Here is a 13,260-nt window from a genome sequence, read left to right as displayed (position 1 = left end):
CATGCAACGTTTTTACCAAATAACGGTGACTTTCATTATTGTTCAGTTGGATGCAATAAGGAAAATTCTGGGCCCTTCATTATAAAATCTAAAAAGACCGGAGAAAAAGATTTTTTTAATATGAAATATAGGTTAAAACTTTGGCATTTTTCGGTAAAAATTTGTAGGCTAGTTATAATGTACAAAATAGACCAGGCTAGTAAGGGAGAAGTGCTTTGCGAACGTTTTAGTTTCTCTCTAGGCTGTGGGATAGATTCAATGTAGTGAAGAAAAATCAAATGCAAGTCACGATTGCATTTAAAACAACATATGGTGGATTAGTTCCATTGAAAGGAGCAAAATAAAAAAATATTTAAAAATTAGCTAAATATTTACAAAACCCAATAAATGTATCGTTTAATTTGCTGACAGTGAAGGTGTCAGACGAGGCTAATCGGTTTTCTTTTTTGGTGTTAAATATCAATTCATGGTAGAAATCCATTGTGTTAATGACTTAATTTAATAAAACACATTTTTTTAGTACTTATTCCACTTTTAATAAATAAATCTGGATAGGTTTCGTCCGCCTTAGAGGGACATTTTCAACTGTTGAAAACAGTTGGCATAAAAACAGAGGCGGACGAAACCGGTCCAGATTTATTTATTAAAAGTGGAATAAGTAGATACTAAAAAATGTGTTTTATTAAATTAAATCAATAATAATAATATGAAGCTAATCAGTATTAACCCGCACATGATTAAAACATTTTTTTTAAATATTTAATTCTTGATTTTTTAGAAACATTGAAGTCGTTTGTTAATAGGTAAATAGTATGTCCAAACCTTATTAAAAGTATATTATGATTAAAAAATAGCAGAAATATATATTTTTTTATTTTATTTAATAAAATTATAGTTTTAGTCATACTATTTACATTTCGATCTTTTCAATTTTGCAATAAAAACAACAAATGTCCAAAAATTGTGTAAAAACAGCAAATGTCACACTCATTCTTTTTTAAATATCTATTTAACCGAAATACATTTAATAATTTTTTTACATTCATATAGTGCATATACGATTTCTCTATAATTTCTCATTGTCCAATTAATAAAAAAAAATTTGACATCCAAGATATTATGTTTTTACCCTCTCCTGAAAAAAAAGTGTTTTGTGACATTTGCTGTTTTTATGCCAAGATCTTCAATTACCCTAAAGCAAACTGGGAACAATATCGAGAAATAATCTCAAATGACATAGACAGACTTACAGAACCTACCAGAGATGTACAAGTAGAGTATGATAAATTGGAGGCAATATTGAATAATGGGGAAAATTCAGGCATTCCGAGACTCAAAGTATGCAGTCACCCAAACTTTAGACCAAAACCATGGTGGAACTCCGAAGTATCAAAGGCAATCGCTGAGAGAAGGCTTGCCTATACTCGCTTCAAAAAAGTCAGTTCAACAGAAAACTACCTAGAACTAAAGAAAAAGCAAGCCACGACTCGAAAAGTAATCCTAAAAGCCAAAAGAGAAAGTTGGAAAGCATTTTTGACTCTTTCAACTCGGAGACTTCCTACTCAGAAATGTGGAGAAAAATGAGTTGGATGAAGGGCAAATCGGGAAACAAATTCAAAAATCAACTGGATGAAAGCATGGCGTCACTCCTCCTTCAACAACTAGCAAGTAAAAGTGACGAAACGAAGGAAGAAATCGCAGAACAGGAAACATATAATCCTAATGATATAATGAATGAAATTCTTACAGTGGCGGAACTAAGATCAGTAACCAAAAATAAAGACACTGCCCCCGGCATGGACGAAGTTTCATATTCCATGATCGCTCAGCTGCCAGAGATCGGAAAAAATAAACTAGTGGAGATATTCAACTTAATCATGGAAACCGGCAAAGTCCCTAGGCAATGGAAGGAAACGATGATTATCCCAATCTTAAAACCAGGGCGAGACCCTACCCTAGTGTCGTCAGTCAGACCAATTGCACTCATATCATGCATGTGCAAAACGTTCAACCAGATGATTGCAAGAAGAATCGAATGGTTTGCAGAGAAAAAACAATTATTTCATCACAATACTACGGGATTCAGAAGGCAAAAGTCGACTCTGGAGAACATAGGCAACCTAGTACTAGACATCAATGCAGCACAGGTCAAAAACGAAGTAACCCTGACAACATTCCTGGACATCCAGGATGCGTATAATAATGTGCATGTGAAAGAAGTGTCAAGGGTGTTGAATGAATGGGGAATCGGTGGGAAGATCACTAAATATCTTAAGCAGTATTTAAATGAAAGAAAAATCACCATGTGCATTAATAATGAAAAGAAGAGTACGGTATGCTCAAGAGGCCTTCCGCAAGGAGACCCCCTATCCCCATTACTATTCAAAATTCTTACAACTGACATATTAAAGTTAATAGCAAGGGTCAACATTGTACAATATGCAGATGATTTCGCACTTTTTTGTTCGGGAAAAAGAGTAGATGAATGTCAAAGGTTAATGCAGAAGAGTCTTGACGAAATGAAATTATTATTGGAAACGCGAGGCCTCAAAGTAGCTCCCAGCAAAACTAAGGTGGTTCTTTTTGCCAGAGGCAAGAGACAAAACCAGCTTAACTTAAAAATCGACTGCACTATAATAGAAAGAGTAGACACTTATAAATTTTTAGGTATGAACCTGGACTATAGACTAACGTGGAAGCATCATATTAGTCATTGCGCGAATAGCCTGACACAACCTCTGAACATACTCAAAGTACTGGCGGGAGGTGGGTGGGGCGTACACCCCATTCATATGAGAAGGTTATACACGGCACTCATTAGAAGCCGATTAGATTACGGGAGCATATTTTACCACTCCGCTGCCGAAATTAATTCGGTGAGGCTAGACCGCATCCAGTCCAAAGCATTAAGAATATGTGGAGGATTTATCAGGACAACACCCATTCACGTGCTCCAAGCGGAACTCAGCGTACCTCCACTGAATGTCAGGAGATGGGCACTGGCTACCAAGACATGGATGAAGTGGAAATCTATAATAGATAACCCCATATTGGCAAAGGTGAAACTCCTATACGAGCTTGTTGAAAGCAATACATACTATGAGAAAAGAAAGCTCCCTCTACTGGTAGGAATCCTAAAAGCCACAGAAAGTTGGGAGGTATTAAATACAAAATGCCTAGGTATGTATTCGCTGAGGAGGCCAGTTGGTACCTACGACCTCAGCTCTGTTATCCAACTAGAGGTCAAAGGAATAGACAAACCAAAACGGAGCATAGTATCCGATAAAGGAAGAGAGCGTGTCGAAAAAATGCTGACAGAGAGGTACGCAGGATGGAGCCACCTTTATACAGATGGATCCAAAGATCAGAATAGAGCAGGAGCAGCTCTTGTGATACCAGAAGTAGGTATAAACAAGAGCTGGAAGCTAAACCCAGCAATACCAATAATGACAGCGGAACTCATCGCGATAAACGAAGCAATTAAATACACTTTAAGCGATGATTTCTCGGCGCAATCCGCTGTCATTTTAACAGACTCCAAAAGCGCTTTACAACATCTTGCCGCAGCAACTCGCTCACATAACAGTAAAACCATAGCATACCACATCCTTGACCAGATCGACGCCAAGAAAAATAGAGGTGGAGATCTATGCCTTCAATGGATCCCATCGCACATGGGCATTGAGGGAAATGAAAGGGCAGATGATCTGGCAAAGGTAGCCGGCCATTCAGGGGTACCATATCAGTGGATACCAGAAAACCTGGACTGGAATGAGGCTATAAAGAAAATGTGCCATAGTATGTGGATAGATTTTCACCATAGGGCATCATTAGAAAAGGGGAAATGGAGTAAGTCGATTCTACCAACACCACGAAAGGTGCCCTGGTTTGTAGAGTCTTCTTTGACGAGGAATGAGCTTAAGCTAATACTGAGGCTAAGAACAGGGCACACCATGGGCAAAAGATTTGATGTCCTCATGGGAAGAAGCGAATCGCAGCTCTGCGATGAATGTCATGTTTTAGAGGACATTGTACATATAGCACTGCAATGCCCCAAATATGAGGTTCACAGAGTACAGCTGCGAATTGCAGATATCTATGAGAATGTCGACGAATTGAAGGGTGTCCTGGCGGTGGGTAAGACGGAAGAGCTAGGCAAAATTGTAAAGTTATTTAACAGAATAGGAGTGAGGACCTGATCGACGGATCCCCTTCTAGAAGAGAAGAGGCGATATGACAGCGAGTCGCAGTCAAAGCCTCGGTAAAATCACAAAAAAAAAAAAAAAACGTAAATCTTGTGTTGTTTTCACTGCTATATTATTTTACGCAAGTCTACATATAAATAACACAAAATTATAGGGTTATCAGAAGACATTACGATAATCGCAATTTTTTACTTTTGACAGCTCGACTTTTTTATTCGTTCATTGATCAGTAGCAGGGCAAAGACAAATCGGACGATTTATTGTCCTCGGACTTTTGGCTCGCCAATGGAGCGCTGGCATAATTTGCTTTTGAAACAAATACCGTGTAAAAGGTGCCGGCACACCGTTCCACTGCGTTACATTACAAAAAAGGGCTCTATGTTACGACCGTACTCCCTGGATAAACGTCAGATTTTTTTATCAATACTTGAAAGCATCTAAAAGAGATTTTTTGAGCATAGACAATCATCGAAAAAATCGCTATTATATGGCGAAAACGCTATTATAAGCGTAGACAATAAGTAAAAATATAAAAATAGTTTACAATGTAAGTATAAAATTCAAACATTTTAAATTAACAAAATTCGCCGTTTTCAAAAATCAGTATAGCATAATAGAGTTCGCCAATGCATTTCATAAAATATAAATAATTATAAAGTAACCCAAAACATTCGTGCACACACCAAAGCGAATTATTCGCCAATCAAGCTCGTATTGGCTTACGGGAAAGAGCACGCGACGTTCAGATTTCGGAAGGGAATTAAGTTATTATCTTACAAAGTTCAATATGGAGCGCTGCGATTGTTTGACGTTTCGGTATCGAGCATTCAAATAATATATCAATAATTTTATATTATCATTGATACAATTATTTTCTCCGACACTGCCATCCATTCGCATTTACCACGTCAAAATAACCCGAAAAAAGCACCCGCATCGATATGGAAGGTCTCAGTCAGTGGAAGGTCAGAGTCTCAAAAAATAGCCAAATATATGACAAATTGATGGCTTTCATTGTATCTTTTGATCCCCTGCGTGAATAAATGTCACGTTTGTTCATTAACAACAGGTAAGTAGAGAGCATTACAGCGGCATAGGCTTTTTTTGAGACTCTTTTGACCGGACCTTCCGTACCGATGGCGGGTGCTTTTTTTGGGATATTTTGACGGGGTACTTGGTGAATATTCGCGTTGGTTTGTGCGAGCCTTATAAAAACGCTTTAAATAGATAAGTAGGTATGCGAAAATAAGGAACATTTTTCAAAATAACGTTATAGAAAACATTATTTGATATATAAAATTGAGCCGTGTTAACTAAACGACATTGTTATAATTTCTTCAATGGCTTTTATTTACTCTTTGATTAGTGATTGTTCTTATAAGATTGTAATATTTATATCCATAATCAGTATTCCGTATTAACGCATTACCGAGAAAATTAAGATTAAAAAAAATACGAGGTTAGTTTGGTATAATATTTAATATGAAAGATAACACGCTTCATGCATATTTATGATATGTATATTATGCCGAAAGGTAAGTTTTAAGTAGGAAAAGTGGCATTTTAATGAAAACCAGTGACGATTAATTTCAATCAGTGTGAGCCGTTTTATCGAGGCTATTTGACCGGTCCATTTGTTTGTGGAAGCGAAATATTAAATATCATAAACTGGAGCCTGTTTTATTTATTATACATTTAATTAAATGAATATAAATTAAATACGGAATACTGACTATGGATAAATATTATTATCTTATAAAAACAATCACTAATCAAAGTGTAAATAAGAACAATTCAAGCCATTTTCACTCGTATTTCTTATTTTATTGATTAAATTTGAGTCGAAATTATCTGAAATAATAACAATATCGTTTAGTTATGTAACACGGAAAATTTTTATACAAAAAATATTGTTATCTATAACGTTATTTTGAAAAATGTTCCTTATTTTCGCATACTTAAGCCTCAATTACATTGAGCTTCTTTACGAGCTGTTTGTTGGCGAATTTATAATCTGCCTGTAAATTCGCCAATAAACAGCTCGTAAAGAAGCTCAATGTAATTGAGGCTTTACCTACCTTTTCAGAGCGTTTTTAGACAAAGGATTAAGCACGAGTGTCTTTGTGTCAAAGATTACTTTATAATTATTAAAATTTTATGAAATGCATTGGCGAACTCTAATATACTATACTGATTTTTGAAAACGGCGAATTTTATTAGGTAATTGAAAATGTTTGAATTTTATTCGTTGTAAAAGATTTTTATATTTGTTCTTATTGTCTACGCTTATAATAGCGCCTAAGCCATATAATAGCAATTTTTCCGATGATTGTCTATGCTCAAAAAGTGACGCTTAGATGCTTTCAAGTATTGAAAATAGAAATCTGACGTTTATCCAGGGAGTACGGTCGTAACATAGAGCCCAAAAAAGCCCTGCGTACAAAAATTTTTAATAATACGATTGGCAAACCTTATCAATAGGTATCGCGCGATCTGAAGACCCTTTACGGAATAGTTTTTTTCGGTTATGGCATCACTGAAATTTATTAACAATACAGTTTTTACGATCGTAGTACGTTAGCTGTCAGAAACATCAAACGTCATGGACGTAAAGAGTGAATTCGAAGACGACCAACCTGATGGAGAGGAACGACAATGGTTTGATGTACCAATAATTATTAAGGATAGTCAGGAACCAGGCACTTATGTGAAGCAAGAGATTGCAGACGAATCCAGTTGTAATTTTGAGGTTAGTTTTCAAAACTTATAGGTGCCTATCTATCCTACGAATAATTTCCGTACCTATATTACCAATGTATAGTATAATATTATGATATTTGATAGTATACAAGAATATTGAAATTTAAAGGTGTAGAATACAAAATAAATGAAGGGTATGGTCGCTGTGATCAGTATTGCCACAATGAAAAAGTAACAACGTAAGAATCTAAATAAGTACCTACCATAGAGGTATTAAATAAAAAGAGGGGTAAAGAATCGGCTTTCTCATACAACTGAATGAAGCAGGCCAACAATAGCCGACGACTTACGAAAAATAGCGACGCGATAAAAAAATGTAGAGCGTACCCATATAATATAATGATAACGTGGAAGTTTTGCCGCAAATTGATTACCAGCCTGCCTCACTTTACTTTTTCACCATACTTGCCTGCTTCAACATACTTTCATATAACCCACCGGCCCTAGGTACCTACTCTAAAGTCGATGTCCGTGAAAAATGGTTACATATAAATTGTACGTAAAACATTTCACCGTGGCACAGTTCGTCGTGAGTTTTGTCGGAAAGAGATGACCGTATACTATACGGTCTCCAATTCTATTAGATTCAATATGTATATGTATTTTTAAACGTTTAGTATAATATTATAATAATTGCAGAGTGCCCACTTGTTGTGTTATTTTTTTCAGGGCCGTCCACTTTGTATCACTGATATCAAACACGATAGTGACCTTCAGTTGGTTGAGGCAAAATGCGAGGTCTTTAATGATACAATGGAATCACTACATCATGATGAAGATCCTCAACCAGGATGCTCGTATACAGAGTACAGGCCAGTACCACGTGTAAGTATTCAATTATATATGTACACACAATCTCTATTTGTTTAAATATCATAACCATTCATTCGAAAGAATATCTTGTGAATAGGGTTCTCATCAATATCTGAACAAAAACGAACCATAAGTGCGAGTGAGAAAGTATTCGGCAGGCTTATATTTTCCGCAATATGCGTTAAAGTAAGATAGTGTTAATCATGCACATTCTTGAATAATAAAATGCCTAAATCTTGTCAAATTTGGGATCAAAAAGATTATAAAATATATTTTTTATCGTGAATATGTCACTATATAATGTTAACATTAATTTAACTAATGGTTTTGTAAATGCGTTTAAAAATTAAGAAATCTTAAAAATCTCAACACCACTGCACATGGACGTACTGAAATACGACTATATTCTAAAACATTAGAGCGAGAGGTTTAAAAGAATTCTAATTTATGTAATAAAAATACTTTATATAGTCATCAAATGTTTAAAATAAATATAAAGAATAATAAGGCTTCAAAATTATATAAATAGATTATTTATAACGTTTAACGCGTGTCCAGGGTTATGCTCTGAAAATACCATAAAAGCTCCATTTTGACATACGCTGAGCATGTGGCCCGTTAAGGACATTTCATTCACTAATTCTACGAAAATTTTTGTGATCCAAGTTATTCGCGCAAAAGTATTTGAACAACTCCACCCAACGACTTTCGGTTGAAACATTCCCAGTGTTCCATTTATATACCTTTTGCGGTGTAATGTAATTAGAAAAAAGTGAATACTCATCAAATATTTCTGTATCTTGGTCACAAGTTTCTTTCTCTTCGAAAACGGGACATTTTGGCGCCCCGAAGCTGTGTTCGGGTACACCGAAACACGCCGCCTGGGAACGGGACGTCTGGTCACTTTAGATATAGGTAACAGGGATATAATATAAGAACCAGGAGTAGGTGACATAATATTATTTTGATAATGTTCATTCTTTTTTTTTAGTTTACATCTAAAACTGATAAAATGGACACCGCTGAGACCAAACAATTACCGAAAATGAATAAAGGACACATATTAAAACATGACAATGCTTATAATGAAGATGGTAGGAAACGCCAGCAGAATATAACTCCATCAGCAATTAAACTGTCAAAAGTACAATTACTTCAATCGTGTGATGATATAGAAATTCAAGAACACGATGTTAAAACTGAAATATCACATACTCCCAAAGAAATTCAACACAAAGTGCTTGTCCACAAGTTCTTTTTAGATAATAGAGTCAGAAAACGAAATGCCCATACGATGCAATACGATTGCAAAGAATGCAAATATACGGCAGCCTACGAATCTGGCTTAATGAAACATATAAAAATGGTGCACAGTGCCAATAATTATTTTAAATGCGAATTCTGCAAGTTTACATGTACAGAAGCTGCTGCCCTGAAAAAACATACATTGGTTCACGGTGTGAAAAAGGTTTTAAAGTGCGAAGATTGTGAATATACATGTGAAGTCGTCGCAAACTTGAAAATACATAAAATAACTATCCACGGTAGTGAAAAACTCTCCAAGTCGTTATCCAATACGGATGGGAAAGAAATTGTTAATGCGACATATTCTTGCGATAAATTTAACCATATAGCAACCTCTAAGTCAGGTGTAAAAAAACATAAAACGTTGCATAGTGGTAATACATACATCAAATGCGATATATGCGAGTACACATGTAATGATGTCGCCGCATTGAAAATACATAAATCATTGTTCCATAAAGACAAACAAACTTTTGCACCTAACAATAGCAATTCCACCTGTACAATTTCTGGTTCCATTAACACACCTAAAATCTTTTACAATAGTAAAACATATATCAAATGCGATCTTTGTGAATACACATGTAACGATGCCGCCGCATTGAAAATACATAAATCATTGTTCCATAAAATTAAACAAATTCTTATATGTAACAATAATTGTAATTACACATGTACGCTTCCTAGTTCGATGAAGACACATAAAATGCTCCACAGTGATAAAACAGATAATATGAAATGTGAAGTGTGTGACTACACGTGTAATGATATTGCCGCATTGAAAATACATAATTCATTGTTCCATAAAGTCAAACAAATGTTTACATGTAACGAAGGCAATTACACATGTACACTTTCTGGTTCCATCAAGACACATCAAATGGTCCACAGCGGCGACAGACTCTCACTGCGCACTGGAGCAAACATGGTAATTTAAAATATTTTATATTTAAATGTTATAAAGCTGAATAATAATTAATTTAAACGTTTATCGCATATCAGCTGCGCACAATTAGTTGGCAGTGGCATAGCATAGCGATCCTAGTAACAACATAATGATATGGGTCTCTACAGAGTGGAGGTTTGTATTAACAGATGTTTGTTCTTGCGAGAAATGGGTGTCAACCACTTGCTCAACCTATTAGATCCACACTCTGACATACTGACTTAACACAAATTGAAAAACAATATGTGTCCCTACTTGGTCACCCAGGATTCAAACCTGGGACCCACGATATACACATAGGTAAATAGTGTACACTAAACTTTGTCAGTCATAATATGTATTGGTTTTCATTGAACTAAGACTACAAATTTCAGATCGTATTGGTTAGTTTTTACCTACTATTTTTTTAAACTTTTAACACAGCTCATAAGTGTATTTGGCAGACAAATTTCCATAAGTACCTGATCACTGCCGGAGACGAGTTAACTCGTCAAAACATGTATGTCGCATCAGGCCGTGGACGAGTTAACTCGTGCATTCTTGTATGCGCCATAACTTCTGAATAAACTGTTTACGTATATTTTCTAAACAATATTTATCATTTTAGTGTAAAAATATTCACGATAAACTCGATAAACATGTTGATTTGGTAACTTTTCAAAAATATTTATCATTCTGTTCCTGTTTCATATTTTTTAATAGATTTATAGTTGAGTTTTTTAAGTGGACTGTAATTATTTTGAGGGAAGATGAGGAGGTCGGATCTAGGGGGTGGGGGCGATGGAACAGAATGCCAGACACCGACCTTTGTGATGATGTATGATGGCTCCGTGGTCTGGTTTCAACTTTCACTCGTGCGGTATTGTTGTTTTAGGTCACCCGGTTCGTACACTCACGCACTTTGTGACACAGTTTTATGGATTACATGTGAAGGTGTATGAATGATGATAGATTCTGAATGAGTCTGTATCTATTGAGTCAATCATTTAAGCGACGGAAAGCTATTAAAAGCCCGCTATCGAGATGCAACTGAATGATCTTCGTAACACCGTCTCTTATGACCCGTAATTGCTTATTGATTGTCTGGTGACAATAACACTGAGGATTAGGAGGTGGGTGAGGAGATAAGGAGTGGAATGGAATTATAAAGGCCCAACCAATTTATTTTATTTCGAAAATAGCTGACCTACAGGTGTCCATCTAAACATTGGATGGCAGTGATGAGGTTAAAAAATATTATGTTTCTCGGTTTTAGACATGTTTGAATTCTTTATAATATTGCCAGCTAACTGAATCGTATCGTTAGGTATTATTAATGTTGTGTTTGATTATAAGATAATATATCATTTTTCATTATTTTTTACAGGTGAATGATAAAACAGATAAAACTATTCCTTTGAATGTAACCAAATCAATACCGCTGACGAATAATGAAGTTAAAATATTTAAACATGACAGTGTTATTGATGAAATAAAAAAAGAACCTCTTCAGAATGCACTTTTAACGCATATTAAGTCCGAAATACAGTTTCCACTGCCCTATGATGATATTGAAATTCATGACAACGTTATTAAGACCGAAGTACCGGATTCGCCTAAAGAAATGCGTCTTATATTGAAAAGAGTATCATTTTACGAAAGGAATTTTGTATGCCGTGAATGTTTTGATTTTTTTCCGACTGAAAATAATTTAATGAAACACAAAATGATTGTACACAACATCATATCATATAATACAGATGGAAAACAGATTGTCCAAAAAATATATGCATGCGATGAATGTGATTATATGTCTGTTGTACAGCCTGCCTTGGAGAAACATAAGCTGCGGCATAGCGGTGGAAAACGCTTTAAATGTGATATGTGTGAATATTCTTGTAGGCAATTAATTAACCTGAATACACATAAAGGTGTACACCATTATGGTACACTTAATTCTACCATAAAACAAAAAACAGTAATCTTTGATTTAATAGCCAATTCTAAATAATAACATGACTAATGTAAATGTATGTACATTAATATTAATACTATCGACTGAAGGTACTTGATGGAATTTAAATTCTAATGGATTCAAGCTCTGTACTCATCCATTTAAGTCATTTGTTGCGACCCGGGTTTCGCCTTACGGCATCTTCAGGCATCGTGTACACTCACCAAAGGTAAACACACACTGACAATGAACTCTCTTTACTCTAGCTTATATAATAAATCAATACAATAAAGTAGGTAAAAACTCCATTACCTACCTATCAAGTCAAAGGTTACAAAAAATATAATAAATACCTTTGAATTGATAGGTAGGTAATGGAGTTTTTACCTACCTTCTTTATTGTATTGATTTATTATAATATAAACTAGAGAGCAAAAATTGATTTAAATGGAATAGTACAGAGCTTGAATCCATTAGAATTTAGGTACATTATTAAAACAAGTTGTTAATGGGGTACAGCAGTGGTTCTCACATAAAATTTAACTGTGGCCGCACAGCTAACATCGACAGATCTATTCACTTTTGTTGTGATTAAAAAAATAAAAGCTAAATTTTTTTTAGGTACTTAAAAATGTATCAATTTATTTATAGAGAACTCCATTTAATAAAAGACATTTGAACATTTTTGTACATAATATCTATTTATTGAAAAATAATGCAAATGGAAATTCCTCAATACTCCTTTTTCCAATGCGAGCAGCATGGCTGCTTCTAAGTTTACATCTGTCAACTGGCTTCGATATTAGTATTTTATGAAGCGTATTACACTGAATGATCTTCAACAGTATACAGTAGTAGAAAAAAATCAACTATAATAATATCTAAAGCAATTGTTGCAAATTCTTTGAATTGACTTGATTCTTGGTCAACGTATAACTTCGACCAAAATTTTACAAACGTGGTATTATTAAAACACATTGACTGCTGACTAGATAATTACATTTTAATTACCACATGTAAATAGCATGCTAATTACATCGAATGGCCACCTGATCGTTCGCTAGGCGCATCTTTAGCGTCTAATGTATTAAAATGGTTTTTAAGTACCTACTTGGTCATGACTCATTTCCAATAACGCTTAGTTAATGTTGGCCCAGTTAATTAAATTAAAAATACTGAAAAAGATGTTGGTAGCCGCACATGAGAACTACTGGTGTAGAGACAGTTTAAAGATTATTATATTCAACACATTCATAAGCTGGATCCGCTACGTGCATAGAATACCGGAGAATATATTA

General features: G+C 34.9%; 2 protein-coding genes across 2 annotated transcripts in view; both read left to right on the top strand.

The window, feature by feature from the left end:
- Positions 1-13,260, top strand: part of LOC147077210 (uncharacterized) — a 332,131-nt gene that overhangs the window by 318,519 nt on the left and 352 nt on the right. The window lies entirely within an intron of this gene.
- LOC147077211 (uncharacterized) lies at positions 6,738-11,403 on the top strand. The gene is made up of 4 exons (XM_085941024.1): positions 6,738-6,954; positions 7,635-7,790; positions 8,770-8,872; positions 11,396-11,403. The coding sequence occupies exons 1-4, from the start codon at positions 6,808-6,810 to the stop codon at positions 11,401-11,403; spliced, it is 414 nt and encodes a 137-aa protein (XP_085797150.1). The 5' UTR covers positions 6,738-6,807.

This window comes from Rhyacophila brunnea, unplaced genomic scaffold (assembly GCF_057557595.1).
Source record: "Rhyacophila brunnea isolate RB1 unplaced genomic scaffold, BYU_Rbru_1.0 scaffold_13, whole genome shotgun sequence".
In the NCBI taxonomy this organism is placed as follows: domain Eukaryota; kingdom Metazoa; phylum Arthropoda; class Insecta; order Trichoptera; family Rhyacophilidae; genus Rhyacophila; species Rhyacophila brunnea.
This window is presented reverse-complemented; position numbering and strand designations above follow the sequence as displayed.